Genomic DNA, 15,821 nt, shown 5'->3' with positions numbered 1-15,821 from the left:
CACAAATTATTTGCCCTATTTCATATGCAGCCAAATTCATCAGCCTTTAGTTTTTAGTTTTTTGTCATGCATGTGTTCACAGATAAGTGTAAAAATGAAAGGAAAGCAACACAGAGTCTTTCTGTTGTAATCATTCACACCCTTTGCAGTCCTTAATTTTTTCTGTATTTATTTCCAGGCTGGCTATGAAACCTGTTCATGGAAAAGACTTGGTGAGTTGATACTAAACACCTCCAATTCCATTGCATTTTCCTCTAAATTTAAGCCCCTGATGGACAGTCTTAAAGCATTCACTGAATATGCATGGAGAAGGGGGGATACAGCATCACAGCAGCAGGCTCTGCCCCTAATAAATGCACATTCATTAGAATATCTACAAGTCCCCATGTGCACAGTTGTACACACACAGGGTTACTTCTTCACAATGCAAAACCCTGTATCAAGGAGGTCCTCTGCAGATATTCTAATGTGTGTAAGTTGGACTGGAGCTTGACACAGAGATGCTACACACACTCTCTCAATGAACATGAAAGAACCTCTGTAAGTAACTTTAGTTGGTTTCTTAATCATGTTTGTGTTAGAAGTGAGAATTCTAAAGCATTTCTCTTAGCATCACAGTAACCTCTTCTGGCCACTAAAGGCTTGAAGAGTTATGTTAATATGTCTCTCTTGGTCAGTTAAGAATCACTTAGAACTGTTCAATTGTTGAAGGCTAGTGCCTGTTTGGGTATGTTGTTCTATTACTCTCTCTCTCTCTCTCTCAGTATGTGGTGTTTTCGTTTCTTCTTAAAGCTTTATTTGTCTTTTGAACTCAACCTACAGTCTCCAGATAATCTCTTGAGCTAAACATCTTTACCACCAGAGCATACTCTGCTGTGTGAGGACTTTAATGTTTCTCCTCACACCCCTAAACAGTTTGAACATTAAGAGTGTAGCCAAGCTGCAGGTGGGTTCAATTTCTGTGTCCTCAAAGGAATCCACTGCTAATATACTAAGAATACTGATGTGGTGAGTGCACTGGGATTGGGACCAGCCTTGCAGGCTCAAAAAAATAAACTCAGGTCTGTGTCTAACATGGCTGGTTTGCAGAGGAAACTGGAGTGTGAACTTTGGTTCTGCTGAGCTAAAGTAACTGAATGGAATTGTCCATTCTGTAGTCAAGGCCTGTAAGAGGAAGAAACTCACCCCTACTTTTCTCCTTGAAGCTGTTTGTGCTTTGTGCTATGCTGAATGTCAATCATGAGAACTAGCTTGAAACCTGCTGAGAGTAATGATATTTTGAAGGCCTTAGGAAACTGCACTTGATATTGTATCTTGTGGTCTTGTGGTAGCAAGCATGACTTGTCTCCTTAGCTAAGCAAGGTCTGCCCTGGTTGCATATGAATGGGAGACTTTATTTTTTGTTTACACAGTCAGACAGGTGTTATTGACTGGTTTGTTTTATCCAGACATCGAGTCCTTCCCAAGGACCTGGGATGGCTGAATTTTATCATCAATACTGTTGGTTATTACAGATATCGTCGCAGAATATAGGCTGTTCCCAGTAAAGGTGCTTTTTGTAATTGGCTGGTGGTGATTTCTGTGACCCCTATGGTGTTGAGATGCTCCTCAAGGTCTTTTGGAACTGTACCCAAGGCGCCGACTTTATTATTATTATTTCTTGTTTACACAGTCAAACAGGTGTTATTGACTGGTTTGTTTTATCCAGACATCGAGTCCTTCCCAAGGACCTGGGATGGCTGAATTTTATCATCAATACTGTTGGTTATTACAGATATCGTCGCAAAATATAGGCTGTTCCCAGTAAAGCTGCTTTTTGTAATTGGCTGATGGTGATTTCTGTGGCCCCTATGGTGTTGGGGTGCTCTTCAAGGTCTTTTGGAACTGCACCTAGGGCACCAATTACCACTGGGATTATTTTGGTCTTTTTCTGCCACAGCCTTTCAATTTCTGTTTGTAGATCTTTGTATTTGGTGATTTTTTTCTATTTCTTTTTCTTCTATTCTGCTATCCCCTGGTATTGCTATGTCGATTATTTTGACTTGTTTTTCTTTCTTCTCGACTACAGTTATATCTGGTGTATTTTGTGGCAGATGTTTGTCTGTTTGTAGTCGGAAGTCCCATAATATTTTTACATCTTCATTTTAGACAACTTTTTCAATTTAATGGTCCCACCAATGCTTGGCTACAGGTAGTTTGTATTTTTTGCAGATGTTCCAGTGTATCATCCCTGCTACCTTGTCATGCCTTTGTTTGTAGTCAGTCTGTGCGATCTTTTTACAACAGCTGATTAGGTGGTCCACGGTTTCATCTGATTCTTTACAAAGGCGGCACTTGCTGTTTGTTGTTGACTTTTCTACTTTTGCTCTTATTGCATTTGTTCTTAGTGCCTGTTCTTGTGCAGCCAGTATTAAACCCTCTGTTTCTTTCTTCAAGTTGCCATTCTTAAGCCATTGCCAGGTCTTGGTGATGTCTGATTTTCCACTTATATTGTGCAAATATTGACCATGCAGGGGCTTCTTTTTCCATTTTTCTGCTCTTGACTTGTACTTTCTTGTAGGCCTGCTTTGTTTAATTGGTGTTGAATAGTTTCGCATTATTGACCATTTGAAGTGCATCTTCTTCACTGTCCTTGATATATTCTTCAAGGCCTCTTTTCTCCTCCTCTACTGTTTGATGGACTTGCAGCATTCGTCTTCCACCTGAGCTGCAAGGGAGGTATAGCCTATCTACATCACTGCGGGGGTGCAGAGCATGATTGATGGTCATGATTTTCCTGGTCTTATGATCTAGCGTCTCTAGCTCTGCCTGGGTCCAGTCTATTATTCCTGCACTGTATCTGATAACAGGTATAGCCCAGGTGTTTATGGCTTGTATGGTGTTCCCGCCATTGAGTTTGGACTTGAGGATTTTTCTAACTCTCCTGATGTATTCACTTCCAATTTTTCTTTTAACTTCAGTGTGTGCAATGTTATCAGCCTGGAGAATGCCCAAGTATTTGTAAGGTTCTTTCTCTTCCAGGTTCTTAATGTTGCTTCCATTGCGCAGTTCTGTTCCTTCTGTTTTTCTTATTTTCCCTCTGCTCATTATTAATGCAGCACACTTGTCTAGTCCAAACTCCATTGCTATATCGCTACTGAATATATGGACAGTGTTTAGCAGTGATTCAATTTCTGACTGGGACTTTCCATACAACTTCAGATCGTCCATGTACAGCAGATGGTTGATTTGACTTGATGTTTTAGATGTTTGGTATCCGAGGCCTGTTTTGTTTAGTATTTGTGAAAGTGGGGTCATGACGATTACAAACAACAGAGGGGATAGTGAGTCCCCTTGGAAAATGCCTCTTCTAATGCTAACCTGTCCAAGTGTCTCACCAGTGATTGTTAACTGTGTGCTCCACATGCTCATTGCTTTTTTATAAATATCTGAATGTTTTTGCTGACACCAGTTGTTTCTAAACATTTTAGTATCCATGTGTGAGGCAATGAATCGAAGGCTTTCTTGTAGTCAATCCATGCAACACTTAGATTGGTTTTTCTTCTCTTGCAATTTTCTAAAATCATTTTGTCAATCAGTAGCTGGTCTTTTGTGCCTCTGCTGTTCGGGCAATTTCCTTTCTGTTCAACTGGAAGCTGTTTGTTAGTTAATAAGTGTTGCATCACTTCATCTGCTATTATTCCAGTTAATAATTTGAACATGGTTGGCAGGCAGGTGATCGGTCTATAATTACTTGAAACAGCACCTTTTGCTGGGTCTTCCGTTATGAGATGAGTTTCCCCAGTTGTTAGCCATTGTTCAACATCACCGCCTTGCAAAATGTGATTGAACTGTTTTGATAGTTGTTTATGAAGGCTTGTTAGGTGTTCAAGCCAAAAGCCATGCAGTTCATCGTCGCCTGGCGCAGTCCAATTTTTAATTTTCTTTGCTCTTTCACTTATTAATTCTGGTGTTATTATTAGATCTTGCATTTGTTGGTTACATTTTTTGACCTCTTTCACCCAGCCTGCTTTTTTATTATAATCTATTGGATTGTCCCATAATTTCCCCCAGAATTGCACTGTTTCTTCTTTATTTGGTGTTTCTACGTTTCTTGCAGTTTCTCCTTCTATACTTTGGTAGAAACGTCTCTGATTCGACTGGAATTGGAGATTCTGCCTGTGTTGTGTGATTCTGGCTTCATATCTGCTAATCTTCTTTGACACTGCTGTTATTTGCTGCTTTATTATTTCCAGGACTTCTCTAATTTTCCTTGAATCTATGTGGTATTTTTGGATCAGATACTTTTTGGTCTTTTCATTCTTCAGCTTCTTGATTTTCACGTCTTTCAATTTACTAGCATCTGCTCTAAGCCTGGCGATTTTATTTTCTAATCTAATCTTCCATTTAGGTGATGTACTGCTTTCTTTTTTTACAGGTCCACTGATCTGATATCCGAGCTCTTGTGGTGGTGTTGTTGCTGCACTGTACATTAGTTGGTTTGTTTCTTGCAAATTCTTGGTTGTTATTTCTGCAAGTGCAGCATTGACATCTTTTAATGCCTGAGCAAGTTGTTTTTTGGCAACTGTTTTTAGAGCTGGAAGTCGAACTCTGGTGGTTGTTTGGTTCATGTGCTCAGTTATTTTTTGCTTTAGTTCTTGTTGCTTTTCTGTTAAATGGTATTTGGGTTTTTGAGGTGAAGGCAAAGGGGCGGTTGCCTGGTTTTAATTTTGAAACAGTTCAGCAACAGTGGCATCCTCGTTTTTTGAAACCTTATTATTATTATTACATTTATATCCCGCTCTTCCTCCAAGGAGCCCAGAGTGGTGTACTACATACTTGAGTTTCTCTTTCACAACAACCCTGTGAAGTAGGTTAGGCTGAGAGAGAAGTGACTGGCCCAGAGTCACCCAGCTAGTTTCATGGCTGAATGGGGATTTGAACTTGGGTCTCCCCGGTCCTAGTCAAGCACTCAAGCACACCATGCTGGCTCGATGTGTGAGCTCTGTAAGATATTCACCTTGGGAGATGGAGCCACTCTGGGAACAGCAGAAGGTTCCATGTTCTCTCCCTAGCATCTCCAAGATAGGGCTGAGAGAGTTTCCTGCCTGCAAACTTGGAGAAGCCGCTGCATGTCTGTGTAGACAATATTGAGCTAGATGGACCTATGGTCTGAATCAGTATATGGCAGCTTCCTATCTTCCTATATTTTAGGATGCATATTTTCACACAGTAACTGCTGAATTGCCTTGCATGCTATCTCTTAATAACACTTTTCTTGGAACTGGAACGTGCCAATTAAGCCTTGAGAATTGACCACAAGCAGGTTAAGCTGGCATAAACAGGAATGTTTCCATCTGAATCGGTAAACAAGCCAGGCCAGGTACCCACAAGAATGGCACCAACTGATATGGTGAAGAGAAAGCAAAGGATTGGAGACCGGGGAATGTTTACATTAGGATGGAGACATGGACAGATTTGATGTGACTTTCTTTGATTTGAGATATGACAAGGGGGCTTGAGGAGAGGTTATAAAAGGGACATACATGCCCCTCCCAGGGGAACTAGCAGGAAAGGGAAGCAACTCAGACCCCAGAGAGTTGGATGTCTGCCCTGACAAGGGAGACACATCCACTGCCCCTTTGGGTTAATACGTGAAGACAGCCTGTGCTTCCTAGCCATTTCTGGAATTTCACCCAGGCTGCCTGGGCAGCCTACAGCCTCCTGGTGCTTCCCCCACCCCAAGGCCTCCTGAGGACTACAGACTGCACTGACCAGTAAAATATTTATCTACAAGAAATGCCTTCAGTTCAGATCTCCAGAACTAACTCACCTGCTCCTCCTCTGTCTTTTTTCCTTTCCCATTGTGAAACCACTCCTTTCCCGATTTCCTGAAGGGCCTCTGTCTGCCTCCTTTAGCTGGCCTCAGCATACTTGTCTCTGCTGCTTTCTTTGTCATTTCCTTCCTTCTTCCCCCTGTCCCTCCCTCCATCTCTCTTTCCTCTGCTTTTGGCTTATTTTCTCTACGTCAGTAATGAGCTCTCTTCTCCCCCTCCCTTCTCTATCTTGGCTTATTGACTCACAGAATATACATGATTTCCTTTCTCCCTGCTGCGAAGTGGATGAAATGTTTGCATTTTTGTGGTTGGGAGCAGAGAGATAAGAACAGACCATTGCTAGGAGCTGAAGTAGATAATGAGCTTGGTTTTAGAACTGCTTGCATTATTTAGTGACATTCCAGTTTCTAAGAATTATTACAAACCGCTCTATTGTCTGAAGCTTGCCCTACACTAGGAAACATCTGATTTTAATTGCTTACATGCCTGCGTGCTTAATTGCTTGGATGTAACTATAGTTCTAATAAAGCCTTTTAACTACAATCTGTGTGGGATGTTTCTTCTCCCCCATCCCCATCTCAATTGCTCATGACCTCAGACCCAAACTAAAGGGGTAGCCTCTGTTGGCTAGTTGGGAGGGACTGTAGGCATTGTTTCCCTTCTGAAGGGAGAGTGCAGCAGCCTCTTCGCAACACTGGCCTACCTAACAGGCAGCCCTACATCAACATTAGGGAAAGCTGGGGTTGTTGCCTAATTTAAAAAGCAGCCCTGACAGTGCTGCGTGATGGGGCTGCTGTGGAATGGCTTAAAACTGCTGGAGATAAGTAATATTTAAAGTTTGAGCCTGGGATTCCCAAACCTGTTAGGGTTTATGGGCAGGCAACTTCAATATATATAGCAGAGTATCTCAGGAGCTAACTCACTCTCATTACAGCAGAAGCAAACGGGGTCACAGCTTGTAAATGATAAGCATGAAGATTGATTTAACAACAACAAATATTTATATACCACTTTTCAACAAAAGCTTCCAAAGTGGTTTACATAGAGAAATAATAAGTAAGTAGGATGGATGGCAACCTGTCCCCAAAGGGCTCACAATCTAAAAAGAAACATAAGACTAACACCAGCAACAGTCATTGGAGGGATACTGTGCTGGGGGTGGATAGGGCCAGTTGCTCTCCCCCTGTGAAATAAAGAGAATCACCACATTTAAAAGGTGCCTCTTTGCTCAGTTAGCAGGTTAAACTAATCTACTTTATTTAGAAGGATATGATGATTGGAAAGGCCTGTACCCTAGCTGCTAGCTATTCAGTGGTGTGTGAGCCAGCTTGGTTCGAGCTGGCCTCAACATCAAAATGGCTTGGTTCAGTGGGTTTGGAGTTGAACAGAACTGGCTTGGTGCTCTACTGGTCAAGGGGAATTGATGAGGAGGATTCCCTTTTACCAGTAAAGGGGCAGCGGGGCTTCCCTAAGTCTAGAGGGGGCAGGAGGGGAGTCAGTAACTACTTACAAGTACTATTTGTTTCAGTGGCAGTGGCTGGGGGGGAGGGGCAGTAGTAGCCCCACCCCATCCCTGCCGGCCTCCCTTAGAGATACAAGGGCTGGCAGCAGCCTAGGTCAGGGCTTCTCCAGCCTAGTTCTGGTTTCTGCACATGCGTGAAGGCCATTTTAGTGCCTTCCACACATGTGCAGAGGTCATTTGTGTGACTGCTGTGCAGCTGCCACTACAACAAATCGTACTTGTAAGGCTGCCTGCCATGGTGTCCACTAATAATAATAAATTGGGCCTGAAGAAAAAGTTCATTAGATGAACTAAGAGTGAGCTGGTATTGGTTTTGTTCTTATGTTCAGCAATGCTTTTTCCATGGCTGATATACAGACAGGAAGACAAGCAAGCAATAAATCTTAAATTTTATTTCTCTTGTTTTCTCTTGGATGACTATTTGAGTCATGGGATTCTGGGAATCCTCTTTTGGGAATTTCCAGTATGCCGTTTCTGAACTGAAGTGGAAATTACAATGAACATTCTTTACTTTCTTCTGCGGTGAGGCCAACAAGTGCACTGGGTTTAAGGGTCAGCCAAGGAATGTGGTGCTATGGGAACTCAGTAAGACAGCAGAGCTGGACCAGCACAATTTGTAGATGGTTTGGCCTGCATCCTGCAAAAGATTAGCATTTAGCACTGCACTCTGCTGGAGATTAGAGGGACAATTGAGCTTTGAATGTGCATAGGCATCATGAATTAGAAGTTGGCTGTCTGTCCTGGTCTCTGTCCCCAGAATATCTCTAATCTTTGCCTTTCATTTTTTTTACCTGTTTGTTTCCCTGCTCCCTCTGACATGTACAGTGGAAGAATGTGAAATCAGGCTTTCTCATTTCTTTTGTTTTCTCATTAGAGTTGTGTGGTTGGAATATTCTCAATTTGTATTTGGGCATTTCTTTGCTAAGTCAGTTTCTTGTCCACAAGGCTCTAATAAAATCAATTCTTGTTTGTGGTTTTGATTTTTTGGGGAGTGTTTTGTTACCTTCACAAAAAACTATTCCCTAACCCCTAAACAATGTAAAAGAAAAGGTAGGGCTTGCAGCTAAAGATCTGGCTAGTGATTTTAAATCAATATACAGACTTCCTCACCAGAACAGTTCTTGCCCAGTGCTGTGTGCCAGAGGTGCACCTAGGTAATTTTGGAGCCCGAACCTAAAGGCCTTTGGAGCCCCCCACCCCCGGCTGCAAGTTAAGTATCATTCTCCCTATGCACACTCATACCGTGACACACGCAGTGTTTTTAACACATGGGTTCTTGAGGGCACAAGCAGCAACAGGACTCACAATAATGTAATGATATAAAACAGGTATATTTATGCAAATATGCATTAGCAAAAACATTTCAACACTCAACTTAACATATTCCTATCCCACATATTTCTTAACCCCGGTACCATGGTCATGTGTATGCTTGGACTTCATGCAGCCCGAGCATAAGATGCCTAGAGCACCCAACTCACAAGGATTCCCTCAATTGTAGGATATCCAGAGCAGTGTGGATCATGTGGACGCATGATCCATGTGTCCCACCAATTGACATTGATCATCTGGGGGGAAAGTAGGTTTATCCCTGCTTCACCACTTCTCACCACCCTAGAGGCAATTGTGTACATAACCTTAACGTATAGCTGGGCCCTTAGGCTACCACATTTTCTACCCTCTCCCAGACTCACCAGTCCTTCTTACTAGGAGTGTCCACGAATCTGATCTTGTGATTCAATTCACCATCAAATCACAAAATCTAGGCTCGTATTATCAAATCAGCTGGCACCTGCCAGCTGATTCAAGAATTCAATTCATGTATAATCTAATTGGTTCGGGGGGGGGTGCGCGCGCGCAGAGACCTGGTCTACCCATTATACAATGGAAGGGAGCATGGCAGAGCTCTTCAGGGAGGGCATTCCAAAACTGAGGGGCCACAACCCAAAAGGTACTGTCTCTAGTCCCCACCAACCGGATCTCTGTTAGTGGTAGGGCCATGAGCAGGGCCTGAAATGATGAGTGGAGGGCCCTGGCAGATTCATATGGGTGAATGTGGTCCAATAGGTACCCCGGCCCCAAGCCATGTACAGCTTTAAAGGTCAGCACCTTGAATCTACCCCGGAAGCAGACCGGTAACCAATGAAGCTGCCACAGGATGGGTATGATACTCATGAAATGAGTTGCACCCACAAGCATCCTTGCAGCAGCATTCTGGACCAGCTGAAGCTTCCAAATAGCCTTCAAGGGCAGCCCCACACAGAGCACATTGCAGTAGTCCAATCTGGATGTTACCAACACATGAGTGACTGAAGTCAGGTCCAACTCCCCCTTTGGGGGAGCCACTTCGGGGGACAGCGAGGGTGAGGGCCAGGTCTCTTGGCCTAGGTATTTGGGGGGGGGGCATTTAATAGTGGAGCTTCTGTTTTAATTTGTCCTGGGTGAGACAATCTTAGATTTTCTTAGTCTGGGCTTAACTGGAGATGGGGAGACGAGGGCGTGTCCACTGACTGTGGGGCAGCCATTCCGGTCATGGTGGGGAACAGAAGAAGTAACGTTGGCAGGTCAGCGGGCTGTTACAGGGGAAGGGGACTTGGAAATCTAATAGCTCTTTCCCCTTCCGGCTGTCCTGCCAGCTCTTTGACCTTGGGGAGCAGTGCCGATAATCCTTGGAACCTTACCTTGCTCCTCTGTAATGCCAGGTCGGTCCAGAACAAATCAGAAACCATCCATGATTTGATTCAGGATGAAGGTGCCGACCTGGCATGTATTACAGAGACCTGGCTGGGGGAGGCTGGGGGCCCAGTGCGGCCCCAGCTTCTTCCTCCAGGCTACTCTGTTGAGGAGCGGGTGAGGGATCATGGGTGGGGAGGTGGAGTGGCTGTGGTCTATAAGAATAACCTTTCCCATACCAGGATCCCTGTTAGAGTGTCGGACCATATCGAATGTGTGTACTTAAGTCTGGGGACCAGGGATAGATTGGGACTTCTGTTGGTGTACCGATCGCCCCGCTACTCAACAGGGTCCCTAACCAAGCTGACGGACTTAGTCTCGGACTTGGTGTTGGAGTCCCCCAGGCTTGTGGTGCTGGGGGACTTCTATGTTCACTTTGGGACCAATTTGTCCAGGGCGGCTCAGGAGTTCATAGCAGCCATGATGACTATGGGCCTATCTCAAGTGGTCTCGGGACCGACGCATATTGCAGGTCACACGCTTGATTTGATCTTTCACTCTGATCAGGGTGGTGTTCCGTAGGTGGGGACTCCTGTGATTTCCCCATTGTCATGGACGGACCACCGTCTGGTTAAGGTTGGACTCACAGTCACACCCCACCTTTGCAAGGGCGAGGGACCTATTAGGATGGTCCACTCCAGAAGGTTATTGGATCCAACAGGGTTGTGAGAGGGCTAGTGAGTGCCCCTCCTCCCTTGGATAAGAATCTGGAACCATTGATTACCTGCTGTGATGTGTTTAATGAATTCTTTGTGGGGAAAATATCTCGTTTTCGGGCCGACTTAGACTCCGTCTCCACAATTACCTCAGTGTCTGATGTGGAGGTGTCCAGCGACTCCTCTTGTGTGATTAGGTTGAATCGGTTCCAGTTTGTGACTCCTGAGGATGTGGACAAGCTGATTGGAATGGTGCAGCCTACCACCTGTTCTCTTGACCCTTGTCTGACATGGCTTATATTATCTGGCAGGGGGGTTGTTGTAGAAGGCCTGGTAGAGATTATAAATGCATCTCTGAGGGATGGTAGGATGCCTCCTTGTCTTAAGGAGGCAATTATTAGACCGCTTATGAAGAAGCCTACCCTGGATCCCTCGGACTTGAACAACTACAGGCCTGTCTCCAACCTTCCATGGCTGGGCAAGGTAATTGAGAGGGTGGTGGCCTCACAGCTCTAAACAGTCTTGGATGAAACTGATTATCTTGACCCATTTCAAACTGGCTTTTGGGCTGGCTATGGGGTGGAGACTGCTTTGATCGGCCTGATGGATGATCTCCAATAGGCAATTGACAGAGGAGGTGTGACTCTGTTTGGTCCTTCTGGACCTCTCGGTGGCTTTCAATACTATCGACCATAGTATCCTTCTGGACTGTTTGGGAGGTTTGGGAGTGGGAGACACTGCTTTGTAGTGGTTCCGCTCCTACCTCTCGGGCAGGTTCCAGATGGTGTCTCTTGGAGACTGCTGTTCTTCAAAATCTGAACTTTTGTATGGTGTTCCCCAGGGCTCCATATTGTCTCCAATGTTGTTTAATATCTACATGAAACTGCTGGGAGAGATCATGAGGAGATTTGATGCAGGGTGCTACCAGTATGCTGATGACACCCAAATTTATTTCTCCATGTCAGCATCATCGGGAGAGGGTATAACCTCCCTAAATGCCTGCCTGGAGTCAGTGATGGGCTGGATGAGGGATAACAAACTGAGACTGAATCCAGCTAAGATGGAGGTACTCATTGTGTGGGGTTGAAACTCAAGAGATGATTTTGATCTGCCTGTTCTGGATGGGGTCACACTTCTCCAGAAGGAACAGGCACGCAGTCTGGGGGTGCTTCTGGATCCAAGCTTCTCCCTAGTGTCCGAGGTTGAGGCAGTGGCCAGAAGTGCCTTCTATCAGCTTCGGCTGATATGCCAGCTGCGTCCGTTTCTTGAGGTGAACAACCTCAAAACAGTGGTACATCTGCTGGTAACCTCCAGACTGGATTACTGTAATGCACTCTATGTGGGGCTGCCCTTGTATGTAGTCCGGAAACTACAGCTGGTCCAGAATGCGGCAGCCAGGCTGGTCTCGGGGTCATCTCGAAGAGACCATATTACTCCTGTATTGAAGGAGCTACACTGGCTGCTGATATGTTTCCGGGCAAAATACAAGGTGCTGCTCATAACCTATAAAGCCCTAAACAGTTTGGGCCCTGGGTATTTAAGGGAATGCCTTTTTCTGCATGAACCCCACCCCCACTGAGATCTGCTGGAGAGGTCCGTCTGAAGCTGCCACCAGCTCGTCTGGTGGCCACTCAGGGATGGGCCTTCTCCGTTGCTGCCCCGAGGCTTTGGAATGCGCTCCCTAGTGAAATAAAAGCCTCCCCATCTCTGACAGCTTTTAAAAGGTCTTTAAAAACACATTTCTTCACCCAGGCTTTTAATTAATGTTGTTTTAATGGTTTTAATGCTGTTTTAAAATATTATTTTAAATTTTTTAAATTGTTGTAATGTGTGTGTCCCCTCCCCCCCCATTTTTGTCTTAACGAATGTTTTACTTTGTTTTTCTTCTGTTGTAAACCGCCCAGAGACGTAAGTTTTGGGCGGTATGAAAATGTTTTTATAAATAAATAAATAATAAACTTCTCCAAGTAGGGTTGCAGCTGGCGTACCAGCCGTAGTTGGTAAAGGCGCTTCTGCACACCACTGCCACCCGAATCTCCAAGGACAGTGTTGGATCCAGAATCACCCCCAAGCTGCGGACATTGTCTTTCAGAGGGAGCGTGATCCCATCCACGACCAGATTTATCTAATTACTTGGATAGTCAGTTCTACCAACGCAGAGCACTTCCATCTTATCTGGATTAAGTTCCATCTTGTTTGCCCCTATTTGGTCCGGAACAGCCTCCAAGCCCCAGTTTAGAGCATCCACTGCCTCCCTGGTGTCTGCTGACTTAAAAGATAGGTAGAGCTGGATGTCATCAGCATATGATGGCACTGCAGCCCACACCTAAAGATGACTTCTCCCAGGGACATCATGTAAATGTTAAATAGCATGGGGGATAGAATAGATCCTTGTGGCACCCCATAGGCCAAAGGACAAGGGGTGGAGCAGGCACCCCCCAGCACCATCTTCTGAATATGACCCTCCAGGTAGGAGCACAGTCACTGCATAACTGTGCCCCCAAGACCCAACCCAGAGAGATGTCCCAGAAGGATACCATGGTTGATGGTATCAAAAGCAGCTGAGAGGTTCAGGAGGATCAACAGAGTCACATTCCCTCTGTCTATCTCCCAGTGTAGGTGGTCACCAGGGCGGTCAAGGCAGTTTCAGTCCCATATCCAGGTTGGAAGCCAGACTGGAAAGGATCTAAGTAATCAGATTCATCCAGGACTGCCTGGAGCTGAGATGCCACAAGGCTCTCCAACACTTTGCCCAAGAAGGGGAGGTTTGAAACTGGTTGAAAGTTATTTAAGTCATCTGGGTCCAATGAGGGCTTTTAAAGGAGGGGCCTAATGAATGCCTCCTTCAGGCAAGGGGGGACCACCCCCTGCTCTAGAGAGGCATTCACTACCCCCTCCACTCATGGACCCAGTCTCTCCCTAAAAGCCTTCACCAGCCATGAAGGACAAGGGTCGAGGATGCATGTGGTAGGCCTCAACCTTCCAAGCAGCCTGTCCACCTCCTCAGGCAACACAGTCTGAAAACCATCCAATATAACAAGACCAGATGGTGCATTGGCAACATCCAGTTCTGGTGACGCAAAAATCTTGGCATCCAAGTCAGAACGGCTATGAGCAATTTTATCTGCAAAATGTAAAGCAAATTGGTCACAGTGGGCTGCCGAGGGTTCCATTTGATGGTTTTTGGGGTCCTCACTAGGAGGCCTTGAACCACTCAAAAAGGCTCCACTGGACAACATTGAGCTGACGTGATGGAGGCAGAAAAGTAGGATTTTATATACATATCATGAGGGAGGGAGATAGATAGATAGATAGATAATACAGGTGAAACTCAGAAAATTAGAATATCGTGCAAAAGTCCATTAATTTCAGTAATGCAAATTAAAAGGTGAAATTGATATATGAGACAGACGCATTACATGCAAAGCGAGAGAAGTCAAGCCTTAATTTGTTATAATTGTGATGATTATGGCGTACAGCTCATGAAAACCCCAAATCCACAATCTCAGAAAATTAGAATATTACATGGAACCAAGAAGACAAGGATTGAAGAATAGAACAATATTGGACCTCTGAAAAGTATACAGTGTACTGTGCTTGATTGGCCAGCAAACTCGCCTGACCTGACCCCATAGAGAATCTATGGGGCATTGCCAAGAGAAGGATGAGAGACATGAGACCAAACAATGCAGAATTGCTGAAGGCCGCTAATGAAGCATCCTGGTCTTCCATAATACCTCATCAGTGCCACAGGCTGATAGCATCCATGCCACGCCACATTGAGGCAGTAATTGCTGCAAAAGGGGCCCAAACCAAGTACTGAATACATATGCATGCTTATACTTTTCAGAGGTCCGATATTATTCTGTTCTTCAATCCTTGTCTTCTTGGTTCCATGTAATATTCTAATTTTCTGAGACTGTGGATTTGGGGTTTTCATGAGCTACGCCATGATCATCACAATTATAACAAATTAAGGCTTGACTTCTCTCGCTTTGCATGTAATGCGTCTGTCTCATATATCAGTTTCACCTTTTAATTTGCATTACTGAAATTAATGGACTTTTGCACGATATTCTAATTTTCCAAGTTTCACCTATATAGCCAAGCATTGCAAGCAAAGCAAGCTTGCATTATGAGTCAAGTAATTAAAGTGATTATGAACTTTGGCAGCTAAGAAATGAAAATTATAAAACACATACACACACACACACACACCCCTTATCAAAAGCCTGGCAGATATTACAATGGCTGCCGGATTTTTGGCTCAGGCTTTGGATGTGAAGGAACTGTGAGCAAGCACCTAAGTTTCACTTTCTGCACATTTGGTAGCATGGATGTTACCAGCACTGCTGTCATGTTCAGGCCTAGGAAGCCCAGGTTTAGAATAGATTTAAGGGCCAGGGGTATGCATGAGTTGTGATTAACAGCCCTATTTGAAACACATCCTTGGCACCTTTAAACCAGAGGGGAGCAGGTGCAAATCTGCTCTTCCTCCGCTCACTGCCACTTCCTGAATTGGCAGTGCTCCTCCCAGATATCTTTGCATGTTGTTGGCACTATCCCCAAGCTGCCCCTATGAGATGCTGGCACACACATGGCCTCTGCGCATGCAAGGTCAGCATACTTGCATGAGGGCAGCTGGGGGAGAGCATTGCCAGCATGCAAAGATAGCTAGGAGGAGTACCACCACTTCAGGAAGTGGTGGCAAGTGGTGGCGGAAGCACCTGCTCTCCTCCATTTTAAAGTGCTGGTGATGTGTTTCAAATTGCACTGTGAATCACGATTCATGCACATCCCTATTAAGGTTAGGAAGCAAGTCAGTCAAAGGCAGCAGGGTTGGAGCCAGAGATATGAGTTGTGTGGGTGAGCACATAAAACTGGAATCATACCAACTAGAGAAATGATCAGGACAGTAACTTCAGGAAACAAATACAGTGGCAGACATACCTTGGAACAGAAACGCACTGCAGGAAGCAGTGAAGCCTGAGAGGAAAGATAGACATGTGTGGTACATTCCAGTGTCTGATGGGAGAACAATTGATCAAACAGCTTGCAGCCTTTTCCTGTTTCTTGTTGCAGTGCAAGTGGAAT

The 15,821-nt window shown here is 44.7% G+C and overlaps 1 protein-coding gene across 4 annotated transcripts in view; it reads left to right on the top strand.

The window, feature by feature from the left end:
• LOC128344114 (trypsin inhibitor ClTI-1-like) overlaps positions 1 to 15,821 on the top strand; it is a 73,297-nt gene that overhangs the window by 34,251 nt on the left and 23,225 nt on the right. For all 4 annotated transcript variants that reach the window (XM_053293634.1, XM_053293633.1, XM_053293632.1 and 1 more), the window contains one exon: positions 179 to 212. In XM_053293634.1, coding sequence (XP_053149609.1) covers positions 179 to 212 — 34 coding nt within the window. The remainder of the gene's footprint in view (positions 1 to 178; positions 213 to 15,821) is intronic.

This window comes from Hemicordylus capensis, chromosome 2 (genome assembly GCF_027244095.1).
Source record: "Hemicordylus capensis ecotype Gifberg chromosome 2, rHemCap1.1.pri, whole genome shotgun sequence".
Classification (NCBI taxonomy): domain Eukaryota; kingdom Metazoa; phylum Chordata; class Lepidosauria; order Squamata; family Cordylidae; genus Hemicordylus; species Hemicordylus capensis.
This window is presented reverse-complemented; position numbering and strand designations above follow the sequence as displayed.